General features: G+C 30.5%; 1 protein-coding gene across 1 annotated transcript; it reads right to left on the bottom strand.

The window, feature by feature from the left end:
* Positions 1-10,148: 10,148 nt before the first annotated feature.
* On the bottom strand, positions 10,149-13,071 carry LOC110869256 (probable fructokinase-7). The gene is made up of 7 exons (XM_022118547.2): positions 12,966-13,071; positions 11,698-11,888; positions 11,404-11,616; positions 11,133-11,330; positions 10,768-10,908; positions 10,555-10,671; positions 10,149-10,480 (listed from the first exon to the last, which is right to left on the bottom strand). Exons 1-7 carry the CDS (start codon positions 12,985-12,987, stop codon positions 10,337-10,339), a joined length of 1,026 nt encoding a protein of 341 aa, XP_021974239.1. The 5' UTR covers positions 12,988-13,071; the 3' UTR covers positions 10,149-10,336.
* Between the last annotated feature and the right edge of the window lie 1,537 nt (positions 13,072-14,608).

Genomic DNA, 14,608 nt, shown 5'->3' with positions numbered 1-14,608 from the left:
TATAATTAACTCGTTAAAAAAAGTCGATGGAGAATACTGAAAATCACATGTATTAATATTTTATTTATATAAGAGTTAATTACATAGTTAGTCTCTGTAGTTTGCACAAAGTATGTAATTAACTCTTTATATAATTTAAAGATAATTTTATGTGAAGTGAATAGATTATTTTTATATATCTTTGAATTTTAGTCCCTGTAGTTTGCACAAAGTATGTAATTAACTCTTTATATAATTTAAAGATAATTTTATGTGAAGTGAATAGATTATTTTTATATATCTTTGAATTTTAGTCTTATCATTTATTAATATCTAGATAATGAATATTTTTAATTATAAAAATAAGTATTTATAATTAAGTAGGAGATAATTAAGGAGGAGATAATGGATATATTTAATTATATAAAAATATGTATTTATAATTAAGTAGGAGATAATTAAGGAGGGAAAAGAGGCGGGAAAACAAAAAAATAGATAGTTCCAATGAATTGACTTTATTTTTTTTTATTTTATAATTTTAGGATGTTTATCCCATGAAATTCATTGTTATTAGAGGTTTGTCTCGAAATTCAATGTTATTAATGACAACCTATGAATTTATCATGTATGTTCAATCAAAACTATCAAGAGTAGATTAAAAATAATAAGTATTTACAAATAATAAATTATATCATTTTCACTAACTATATAATTAACTCGTTAAAAAAAGTCGATGGAGAATACTGAAAATCACATGTATTAATATTTTATTTATATAAGAGTTAATTACATAGTTAGTCCCTGTAGTTTGCACAAAGTATGTAATTAACTCTTTATATAATTTAAAGATAATTTTATGTTTTTTTTTTTTTTTTTTTTTTTTTTTTTTTTTTTTGAACTGCAAATTTATAGATTATTTTTATATATCTTTGAATTTTAGTCCCTGTAGTTTGCACAAAGTATGTAATTAACTCTTTATATAATTTAAAGATAATTTTATGTGAAGTGAATAGATTATTTTTATATATCTTTGAATTTTAGTCTTATCATTTATTAATATCTATATAATGAATATTTTTAATTATAAAAATAAGTATTTATAATTAAGTAGGAGATAATTAAGGAGGAGACAATGGATATATTTAATTATATAAAAATATGTATTTATAATTAAGTAGGAGATAATTAAGGAGGGAAAAGAGGCGGGAAAACAAAAAAATAGATAGTTCCAATGAATTGACTTTATTTTTTTTTATTTTATAATTTTAGGATGTTTATCCCATGAAATTCATTGTTATTAGAGGTTTGTCTCGAAATTCAATGTTATTAATGACAACCTATGAATTTATCATGTATGTTCAGTCAAAACTATCAAGAGTAGATTAAAAATAATAAGTATTTACAAATAATAAATTATATCATTTTCACTAACTATATAATTAACTCGTTAAAAAAAGTCGATGGAGAATACTGAAAATCACATGTATTAATATTTTATTTATATAAGAGTTAATTACATAGTTAGTCCCTGTAGTTTGCACAAAGTATGTAATTAACTCTTTATATAATTTAAAGATAATTTTATGTGAAGTGAATAGATTATTTTTATATATCTTTGAATTTTAGTCCCTGTAGTTTGCACAAAGTATGTAATTAACTCTTTATATAATTTAAAGATAATTTTATGTGAAGTGAATAGATTATTTTTATATATCTTTGAATTTTAGTCTTATCATTTATTAATATCTAGATAATGAATATTTTTAATTATAAAAATAAGTATTTATAATTAAGTAGGAGATAATTAAGGAGGAGATAATGGATATATTTAATGGTAGAGGATCCTGTAAAAAGTGCTCAAAGTGTGAGAAGTGTAAGAAGTGTATTATAACACTATATATAATACTATATAACACCATATAAACACTGTATAACAATATGTAACAACATATAATACCATATAACACTATGTTACACTATATATCATTATATAACAAATATAACACTATACATCTATCATAGACATGCTATCAGACAACCTATAGTGTTATATTTGTTATATAATGATATATAGTGTTACATAGTGTTATATGGTATTATATGTTGTTACATATTGTTATACGGTGTTTATATGGTGTTATATAGTATTATATATAGTGTTATAATACACTTCTTACACTTCTCACACTTTAGGCCCTTTTTACACTATCCTTACCCTATATTTAATTATATAAAAATATGTATTTATAATTAAGTAGGAGATAATTAAGGAGGGAAAAGAGGCGGGAAAACAAAAAAATAGATAATGACAACCTATGAATTTATCATGTATGTTCAATCAAAACTATCAAGAGTAGATTAAAAATAATAAGTATTTACAAATAAATTATATCATTTTCACTAACTATATAATTAACTCGTTAAAAAAAGTCGATGGAGAATACTGAAAATCACATGTATTAATATTTTATTTATATAAGAGTTAATTACATAGTTAGTCCCTGTAGTTTGCACAAAGTATGTAATTAACTCTTTATATAATTTAAAGATAATTTTATGTGAAGTGAATAGATTATTTTTATATATCTTTGAATTTTAGTCCCTGTAGTTTGCACAAAGTATGTAATTAACTCTTTATATAATTTAAAGATAATTTTATGTGAAGTGAATAGATTATTTTTATATATCTTTGAATTTTAGTCTTATCATTTATTAATATCTATATAATGAATATTTTTAATTATAAAAATAAGTATTTATAATTAAGTAGGAGATAATGGATATATTTAATTATATAAAAATATGTATTTATAATTAAGTAGGAGATAATTAAGGAGGGAAAAGAGGCGGGAAAACAAAAAAATAGATAGTTCCAATGAATGACACGTGTCCATTATTGGTTTACTTTATTATATGTATATAATTATAAAAATAAGTATTTATAATTAAGTAGGAGATAATTAAGGAGGAGATAATGGATATATTTAATTATATAAAAATATGTATTTATAATTAAGTAGAAGATAATTAAGGAGGGAAAAGAGGCGGGAAAACAAAAAAAATAGATAGTTTCAATAAATGACATGTGTCCATTATTGGTTTACTTTATTATATGTATAGATTTGAGTTAAGATGTTGCTCCTTAGAAGTCACTTTTTCGAACTCACCAAATACAAATTGGTGTAAAAAATTTCTATGAAAAAACAAAATGGCAAGTGAAATAGAAAACCATATCTTTTTCAAAATTTTAAGTTATATTATCGAGGGGGCTATCTCCCATGTATTTCCGTGAAGGAACCACTACCCAAGATATAAACCAAGGAGACCAAGCCGACACGTTTGTCCTAAACTTTGGACGTTTTGTCTTAAAAAACTGCTTTTAATACTTTTTTAACAGCCAACAAATTTTTTAAATTAGCTATTAGTAAAATTCACCATATTAGGATATACTCATTTCTGAATCGGGATAACCCTCACTTAGGAACGAAGCCAGTGAACACTCGGCCGAAGGTACGACAGTGCAGTGAGGTAAAACCCGCTCAGTTCAGGGATCGAACTAGCGATCTCCACCTATTCGCCTAGTCTTCCATCATCAGCAGGTGCCGCAGAAAATAATGTGGATGACAGGAATCAAACTTGAGTCACTTAGAACACCAAGTCTCTCTCCATTACCACTCCACCACCATCTCATTGGCAAAATTAAGTGTAAAAGCTTTTAATACTAAACAAAGGACTTCGAGTCTTCGATTCATACTTTTTAAATAAATAAAATTCTATTGTCAAAATTAAGTGTAAAAGATTTGTTAAAAGCGGATTTGATGTAGTTTAATGTTGAGTTTTATCTTGGGTTTGTTTAGTTATAAATTCAATATTTTTAACGACAAACTAACCTACTAACTAAATAGTTTAATAAACCACGTATCGTTCTAATTAAGCTTAGAAAAAATCAGACACCTTACCACCAATGTAATTTTAATGTTGGGTGCATATAAGCGTTCTAATTAAGCTTGGAAAAGATAATTTAATTAGGAAAAACCCAAACTGAAAAAAAAAAGCGGCCTATGTATGTAAAAGAAATGGAAAATAATTTAGATTAAAACATTTGACACTGTTCAGAATTTAAATAAAAAAGAAAAATGAAAACGTTTTCGAGGGATATAATTGTCTTTTGAAATATTGGCTCATACGATAAATGAATCATTATGAATGCATAGAAAAATGTTGGAACGTGGCATAGTGTTAAACTGTTAATTACCTTTGACCGGCACTGCAATTTATGATGTCAAACAAGAGCCCAAAGGTTTGTCAGTAAGGGTGGACGGTATGAGGACCGTCCTAGTTTCGACGTGGCTCGGCGCCGCCCAGGAAACCAATTCTGAAGGCCCGGCGTTGTCGAATTCGTTGAGATAGGGACGATGGAGACGGGCACGTAAGGACAAAATTTGTTGCATTCCCTTCTCTCACACACATATACATACAACATATACATATATATTTTAGGTTCATCCCCCATTTCCTTAGCTCCATCCTCTTTGCCCCATCCTCACACCCGATCTACGTGACACTGACATGGAAGATCATCCTCTAAGGATGAGCCTCTCCCATACCGTATAGCCTAATATTGGAGTATCTCAAACTAGCAAAGTATATTTATTAGTTAAGATTTATATATCTTTTCAATCGATATTATTGGTACACAGGCTGCAAAGGGCACCTTCGGCAAACCCAATCTAGTTTGGGAACACCGTCTCATATGAATTGGGTAGTACATTTGGCATAAAGAATTAGGTTCGCGAACCCAAAGGGGAAGTCGAAGAGGAAGGGGGGGGGGGGCACACGTTCCTTGAAAAAAAATAGTGTATTATTTAGAAAAAAACCCTTAATATATGGCAAGAGTAAATACGGGATCCGTCAATGTTAAAGAATGGCCCTAGCACCTTTTTAAATTTATAAAACACATCGCTTTTAAAAAATATATGTATAGTGAAAAGTATTTAACTTCAAATAGAATATCATCACGGACATTTGTACCTTTCATGAAGACCCAATGCTATCATGATGGCCATCTCCAATTACGTTACCTCCCAAGCACACATCATAATTGGGTCTTAGTTTTTCAAGAATCTACTTATTATAGAGCCGTCAAAAAGATTTATTAGCACGATACCTTCGTATGCTTGATTTTTTTTTTTTTTGAAAGATACCTTCGTATGCTTGATGTTCCTTGCAAACCCGACTCGATCAACATGAAAAGGTATTCCTATTATTTTTTTAGGGTGATTAAACACAAACTCTACCACCACAAGTGTAGACTAGATATAATGTCACACGATACAACCCAACCAGGGGCGGACCCATTCTTTGTGGATCGGGGTCATGGGACCCCAATGTTTTTAGAAAACGTAGTAGAGTCGGTATGTTAAATTTTTCAAGGACCCCCTAAGAAGTAAGAACTTACAGATGAACCCATAGTATAAAAATTTAACTTCTTGTAGTAATAAAAATTTTTCAATGGTTCAATTCTTATTCATCACGTTTTTTTGCTAATATTTTATAATCCAACAGGTAAACATATTTTCTGTTTATTTTTTTTTGAGTTTTGTAATTTTTATCACAGTTCTTATTTCTGAGCAAAAGATTGAGATGTGATAATATGTACAATTTCAAACCGTTTACCTATCCTAATGTTTTTCTAACAACAAAATTGATATAAGAAAGATAAGCATTCTGAGTGATCAAAGATAAAACTTAATAATTGTTCTTGAATTTCTCTTTTTTGTTAGATATTTGATGTTTTAAGATGTAACATATAAAACTAGAAGATATGAAGAAATATTTTTTGTTACCTTTTTGTTTATATTTCTATACTAGGTTAAAACCCCGTGTATTATACGGGTTGCATAAATATAATTTTATATAATAAATAATAAAAAGATATATCTTAAAAAAACTTGTATATTGCACGTGTTGAAAAAAATATGTTAATAAAAACAGTTACAAGACTTATCTTTTAAAAAGAGTAAACTTTTGTTTTGCTCCTCGTGGTTTGGTCGTTTTAACGGTTTTACCTCAGTCATTTAAAAATAGTCATTTTTCTCCTATAGTAATTATTATTATTATTATTATTATTATTATTATTATTATTATTATTTAATATGATCATAATAAAAAGTTAAAAACAAATGTTTATCCTTTTCTAAATATTTATTCTTATCTAATATTTTTGTTTAAAATTATTATTATTATTATTATTATTATTTAATATGAGAGATAAATAGAAAAATAAGGTGAGAAAGCTCCATGGAGTGACATGTGTCTAAAAAAGATTTTCATTTATTAGTATAGAAAGATATATAGTCAAATAATGTTGAGGAAAGACCTATTGTTCTTTATTACACTCCTCGCCTGACTCGACCCGAATGATAATCGACTCGAAAATTCTAACGTTGGGTTATGAAAAATCTTAAGAATTGAAAAAAGCAGACCCCGCTGAAAAAAAAAATATTGAGTCCGCCACTGAACCCAACCCATATGAGGTCATAGGAGCCATATGATTGGACAATAAATGGTCATAGGGCCATACAAATTTGTTAGTGGTCACATTAATCTTTTTGTCTAAGTTAACAAGTTTTACGGGTCGTATGATTTAATGTACACCAATTCATACGAGCCCTTATATGATCCATATGCGCATTTATACAAGTCATATGTGCCCGTATGAGATCATATAGGTCGTATGATACACCGGCGATATTTTTTAGGGTTGATAGTATACAAATGCCACTCTCTAAAGTGTAGACCAGATCGAATGTCACATAATATACGAGCCATATGATAGAAGGTGAAATGTTAAACGAGTGCCTAAATTATAAACCATCAAAAGTTAACCATGGACAAACCCGTATGTATTTCAAACCAGCACGTCATATATCGATGTGCTTCGGTTTGGTTGGTTTCGACCACGTCATATATCGATGTGCTTCGGTTTGGTTGGTTTCGACGGTTTATGAATGCTAGTGTCAGAACATTCAAAATAAGTAAGAGGGTGTTGTTGTACGTCCATAGTCATGCATGCATTTACCACGAGTTACAAGCATACTGCCAAAACCCTATTTCCCTCAAGGACAGATTTAAGTGCCAGTCTAGTCTGCCACTAGTTACACCCAAAGCTATTTATTTTCTTACAAACTGCGGCTCCATCTTCCAGAAGCACAGCTGGTAGTTTTAATTCAAGGCCAGAATATGAATGCTGAATAGTAAATAAATTTCAAGGACAGATTTTAATTTTTTTGGTGAAAACATTGATTGTTGAAGAAGACCTTGTGGTTTTGAGCATGCTAATGAGCAGGAAAAGAATCTAGTACATACAGTGATAGGGTAGGTAATTATCTACCAGATAAATCAATGTAAGATAACAGATTGTTGGTAACTCAAATTACATTATTAATTCATCATTTAAAACCAAGGCGCAAAGTGAACCGAGACAACAAGGTTTAAAACCAAGGCGCAAATCGCAAAAGCGGGCTACTCCCTTTGATTGCTTCTTTTCATAATCTGTAGAGGTATTATACGAAATAGACATCCGGCTCGCTCTGATGGTCAACTATCGTGAGGTCACTATAACTTATAATACTTGTGTTATATTTGTGTTATTATTAACAATTGTGTACTAACCCTATAGTGAGGTCCAGCGTAACGTAGCTAACGTTGCATCTACCGGACCGGAGGACTTGTTGACACACCCCTAACTGGGCCTGCCCCAATAAGGTTAAGGGTCCTTTATGGTGGCCCATGGGTCTTCACCTCCTTTTTAGGGCATGACAATGGTGCCTTAACCATACCTTTTGTAATCGTAATGGGAGTCGCCTCCTGGCAGTACTTAACGTCCCTCAAATTTCCCTCTCTCATTTGCAGATCTAGAAGTTGAAGGCGAAGACAAGGTGTGGCTCTCGATCTCTTCCTTTTTACTTGTAGAATTAGGGGTGTGCAAAGTCGGTTAACCAAAGGTTCGGTTAATTGAGAAGTATTAACCATAACCGATGGTCGGTTAACCATTGTTCGATTAACCATTGGTTATGGACCAGTTTCGGTTAATTACGGTTAGTTATCCGATATATATAAAACTTGTAAAATATAAACTCATGAATATAAAACTTGCAAAATTATATAGATATAACATGCATATTGGTAATGGACCTATGTACATAATAAAATAAACACAAATGGACCATCAATTGGACTAAAACTTGCAAAATTATATAGATATCACATACAAATTGGTAATGGGCCTATGTACATAATAAAATAAACATTAATGGACCATCAATTGGACTAAAATGTTAAGAAAATTGAGGGAGCCATGAACTTATAAATAATATTATATTATAGTTGAGAGTTTAGTAAATTGATTAAATCAGTTAGATTCGGTTATTTTCGGTTTTAGACTTATAGCTTCGGTTTAGTTATTTCGGTTCTGTTAATTCTGTTTTATGCACACCCATATATAGAATCGCAATCCAAAGCCACACAACTTAGATTTGTTTCTTCAACGTCTTATAATTATAAAGAGTTAATTACAAAGTTAGTCCATGTGGTTTTGTAAAAAGTAACATACTTAGGTACTTAATAGTTTAAAATCACATTCTAGGGTATTAACTTTTCATTTTGTAACATTTGGAGGTATTGGGTAGGGATATGGTAAAAAGTGTCTAAAATGTAAGAAGGGTAAGAAGTGTTTTAAACCATTGGATATTTGATCTAATGGTTGAGATCAATAGGGTATAAAAATGTAAATTGTGTTTTAATTAGAGGGACCTTATGTAAAATTGAAGGGCAATAGTGTCTTTTTCAATGTTTCAAATATGGTAACCGTATTCTACACAACCAAAAACACCTACATTCACTCCTTTTTCCTTAATTATAGGAATTAATTACCAAGATCTAAATCGGAAGCCTCTTTGTTTTGTATAAGATTCAATGTGTGGTGTTTTACGTTAAGAAGAACTGTAATCAGATTCATGGCGTAGTGTTTTATCTGGAGACATTGTTCATGGTGTGGTGTTTTATCTGGAGACATTGTTCATGGCGTGGTGTTTTATCTGGAGACATTGTTCATGGCGTGGTGTTTTATCTGGAGACATTGTTCATGTTGTGGTGTTTTATCTGGAGACACTGTTCATGGCGTGGTGTTTTAAACATCTGGAGACATTGTTCATATCGTGGTGTTTTATCTAGAGACATTGTTCATGGTGTGGTGTTTTATCTGGAGACATTATTCATGGCGTGGTGTTTTATCTGGAGACATTGTTCATGACGTGGTGTTTTGTCTCCAGATGTTTAAAACACCACGCCATGAACAATGTCTCCAGATAAAACACCACGCCATGATTCAAGTCATGGTGTTTTATCTGGAATCCCAAGCAACCTTCTATGAATATAACACCATACAACTTAATAGAACCCGTTTCATACCAAACATTATATAAAACAAACTTTATCAAATAACTCATGTTTTTTCATGAAAAAAAATATAGATGAAATCCATGAAAACACAGTAAGTTTTATTGTATATTTTTCCTCAACGCAATCTGTATATAAACGACACCATACAAACAATTGTTTTATGCAATAAAACACCACACATGAACCTGTATCGCTTCTTCCATTTGTGATTTTCGTAATGAAAAAATTGCTCCAAAATTGCAGAGAAAAAAAATACTTTTGAACCTGAATTAATGAACGAAGATGATATAATACTAGTTAATGATTGATTCTGATGATATAATCTCCTAAATTAACTCCAAAACAGTTACACACAATTAATTGATAAGAAAATGTAAATTACTAATGTACCCTTTTGAATTAATTAAGAAGAGGGACACTTGTCATTCCAAGATTATTTCTTACACTTCTTACAAAAGTCTCACTTTTTACAGAATCCTCTACCTGGAGGTATTAACGTTATTTGTAGGTTTAAAATCACATTCTATTAGTACCTAAGTATGTTATTTTGTGCAAACCATTGGGGCTAACTATGTTAATACCCTAGAACTTAATACCTTCAAACGTTACAAATTGAAAAGTTAATACCCTAGAAGGTGATTTTAAACTATTAGTACCTAAGTATGTTATTTTGTGCAAACCACATGGACTAACTATGTAATTAACTATAATTATAAACTATATATCTTATTGTTATTGTATTTTATAATAGACATATATATAAGCACCAACAATATCATTTCATATCTAACACATGGCTACAACCTACAAATAAGTTACACAAGTACATAACAACATTCGGATTAACTTGAAACATTTCATAGCCACATTACTTGTATATTTTGATCAAGGAAGATTAATTGGGTCCTAAGCCTTCTTGTTGCAATATTTGGTGAACTTCTTCTTTCGTTGGCATAGCCGGTATCGCTCCTTTCTTTGTCACAACAAGCGCTCCACATCCGTTTGCAAACACAAGCGCTTCACGCAATCGTTTTTCATCCTACTCAAAACACATTTGTCACATGAAATCAAACAAATAAACATCAAACTGACCGCAACATGTCAAAAGGTTACCTCAAGTAGACTTGTATCGGAAGCTAAAAAGCTCAAAATCCCGCTAACAAAAGCATCTCCAGCACCCGTAGTATCGACAGGCTTCACTTTTACACCATCAACTCTACCCTTAAACCGCTGCACAACCAACCGCATTTGTTAAGTTTAATGATCGACCAAGGAAACATCGAATCACTAGCCGCATTTATTCGCTAATATTAGTATATATCTTGCCTTAGTGTAATATCTACAACCTTTCCCTCCTTCACTAACAAGAAAAAGTTTAAGATTCGGATGAAAAAGCTTCTTCAACACCACGTCATCATCATAAGCATCGTCACCTCCGGTCAAAAACGTAATTTCATCCTCACTTACCTGTACAACTTCTAACTAATCATCCATATAATGTTGTTATAAACTTTATGGGTGCTACTTTCTACACCCCCCCTAATTACTTTTTTCACCTCCCTCCTCTCACATACTTACAGGTTGGGTCCGCGTGGGACCGACAGTTTTCCTCTCACAAGGGGGTATAATCAGGAGGGGAGGGGGGTGTGTTTAGAATCAGCCACTGTAATATGCCCGTAAAATATACGTACCTTAATAACATCCGCTTGGTCCCACACACTCATTATACCCTCACGAGCAACATCCGATGATGGCCATAATGGCAATCTCAAATTCACATCGTAAGAAAGGATGCTACCTGATTTCTTGGCTATATCCATTGCGGCTAGATGGGTTGATTTACACGGTTCGTGTATCAAACTAATCGAACCAAAGTGGAATATTTTTGCCTATGGTAAATAACAACTAATTAAGACCACCAAAGAGAAACAATTATGTAGTAAAAACCGAAAACATATATACCTGTTTGATAAGATTCACATCGAGTTCTGATTCTCGGAAGAGCATATCCGCACTAGGATTTCTAAAGAACAAAAACTCCCTCTCCCCGTCGGATCTTAGGCTAACGAAAGCTAACGTGGTTCTAGCTTTGTGGTCAAATCGCATCCCGGAATTGTTGACTTTGTTTTTCTTCAAAATGTCAGCCAACATGTACCCGAACGGGTCGTCTCCCACCTAAAAACATGTACCGTATGCTAATTTAAATACTAGTTATACTTCATTATATAAATAAGTTTGAATTTTATAAAAATATACTTTTCCTATAAATGCTGAAGAACCGCCCAATCTTGAAATACCGACAGCAACATTAGCCGGAGCACCACCGGGTGCTTTCTCGAAGGCGGTTGCTTCGGCAAGTGAGACTCCGCTAACAGACGACACAAAGTCGATCAACATTTCGCCAAAGCATACAACAAGGTCTCTGTTTGAGTGATCATTTGAACCACCTGAGAACGCATGAGAGTTGCTTTATTAATTAAAATAGTTTTATTTATGCCTAAATCACTTGTTATAGGCCAAATTTAACATAAACTCTGCCAAAAATAGAAATGCCCTCTATTTTTGGTAGAGTTTGAGGAATATGAGGTGATTTTATTTATAACATAAACTCTGCCAAAAATAGAAGTGCCCTAAATCACTTGTTATAGGCCATTGAGTAATATACCAAAATGGGCCCTGAGGTTTAGTCTCTTTTGCCATTTTAGTTCAAAACCCAAACATTTTGAATCTGGGTCCCTGTGGTTTTAATTTTGTTGTCATTTTCATCCAAAAGCAAAATCTGGTCAACCCCGGTTAACATCCAGCTTTTTCAGTTAAAATCTGTTCAGATTTTTTAAATTATCATAATAAAACGTTAAAAAATCATTTTGCCCTTCATTAAAAGAAGAAAAAAGACAAAAAGTTGGATGTTAACTGAAAAAATATGACCAGATTTTGATTTTAGATGAAAATGACAACAAAATTGAAACCAAAGGGGCCCATATTCAAAAGTTTTGAGTTTTGAAATAAAGTGTCAAAAGTGACTAACCCTCAGGGACCATTTTGGCAGATTACTCTAGGCCATTTTACCATTGAGGAAAATGACAAAAGATCAGGATTAAAATTGAGGAATATGAACTGATTTTATTTTTGGACCAAAATAACAACAAAACTGAAACCAAATGAATTCAGATGCAAAAAGTTTGAGATTTGAACTAAAGTGGCAAAACTGCCCAAGCCTTATGGAACAAATGGCAGTTAACTCTTAAATATATTATCAACTATGATAATGACATAACAATAAACACTAACTAACTAATGATATATTTAAGCTTCAATACAATCACCATATGATATGATCCAACAAGAAACTTCAAACTAAATCACATGATCAATTAAGTTAATTAAAGAAGCAACATATCTCAGCAAGCAAGGATACGCATATAATAATCATATCATATCATATCCGAAGATATTTTCATTGACATATTAAACATAGAAACGAAACCCGTAAAGACAGACAGAGGATGATCGGAAGGAAGAACCTGTAGTCCTGTTTTCTGCCATTATATTTTGGATCAAGAAAGAAATACAGAAGAAGAATCAGATTATTAATTCAAAGATGATGAAGAAGATAGAAAGAATAGTAAATGTGAGTAGAAATATTGGGATCAAATTATATTTCAAGAAAAAATGGTGCTCGTGACGATAATGACCGACTCAGATACGTGTCATAACCTCAATTAAATATCGATTATCACTTTTTATCTTGACAAAAACATGTATTATTTAATTTTTCTTAAACCGACAACTACATACCTTATAAACTCACTCGTAAAATATGTCCCACGAACCCTCGACCACATAATCATTCATGAATACTCTCATTGGTTTATTGAATGAAAATTTTGCATTGTCTTAAAATAAAGATATAATCAGGAACACTGTATAAAAACATTATCAAAGATTTCTTTGTCTAAATCAACAATATTTCGTAGAAATTTATATTTATTTTTAAATTTTATTCACGCTTTTAAATCTTTTACACATCTATACTATATAATAAAAGAAACCACTTTTGGGACACTTGTCATCATATTAGACCATCTCTTATAGATAATTATAATTTTAGTTTAATATTTTCTAATTAATTATAGATAACCCTTCTACTAAATATTATTTAGTTTAATATCTCTTATATTCTCCTACTAAATATTAATAGTTTAATATCTTATGGATAATTATTAGAGTTAATTGCCAAAATCGTCCCTGAGGTTTGGGCATGTTTGCCATTTTCGTCCAAAATGACTTTTTGTACCAAATAGTCCCCCACGTTTGTAACTTTTTGCCATTTTCATCCAAATGCCTAACTGGGTTACAAACGTGAGGGGCTATTTGGTACAAAAAAAATCATTTTGGACGAAAATGACAAACATGCCCAAACCTCAGGGACGATTTTGGCAATTAACTCTAATTATTATTTAGTTTAATCTCCTTCTCATTTATAATATTATTTATTTGAATTAATTATATTTGAACTTTTTGTTTAGTTTGGTATTAAATAGATTTTACGAAACTTTTTATTATTTAATACAGATATAAAATTAGGTTTATTATAGATATAACTTTTTATTATTAGATATATAATATTAGATTTATTCAATTCGTACAATACACAGGGTTTTTTAAGGATATATCTTTTTATTATTTAGTACAGAAAATTACATTTATTCAACCCGTGTAAGGCGCATATTTTTAAAGATGTATTTTTTTATTATTTGGTATATAAAATTACATTTATTCAACCCGTGTTATAAATTAGGTTTTTTAAAGATGTATTATTTTATTATTTGGTAAACAATTGTACATTTATTCAACCCATGTAATACACGTGGTTTTAAAGATATAACTTTCTTATTTGGTATATACAATTACATTTATTTAACCCGTACAATATGGTTCTTATAGATATAACTTTTTATTATTTAATATGTAAAATTATATTTATTCAACCCGTATAATAAATGAGGTTTTTAAATATATATTGTTTTATTATTTAGTATATAAAATTTATTTATTTAACCCCATATGGTTCTTATAGATATAATTTTTTATTATTTAATATATAAAATTATAATTATTCAATCCGTATAATAAATGAGGTTTTTAATGATATATTGTTTTATTA

The sequence above is a fragment of the Helianthus annuus genome, chromosome 7, assembly GCF_002127325.2.
Source record: "Helianthus annuus cultivar XRQ/B chromosome 7, HanXRQr2.0-SUNRISE, whole genome shotgun sequence".
Classification (NCBI taxonomy): Eukaryota; Viridiplantae; Streptophyta; class Magnoliopsida; order Asterales; family Asteraceae; genus Helianthus; species Helianthus annuus.
The sequence above is the reverse complement of the archived record's forward strand: the minus strand, read 5'-3'. Positions and strand labels throughout refer to the sequence as shown.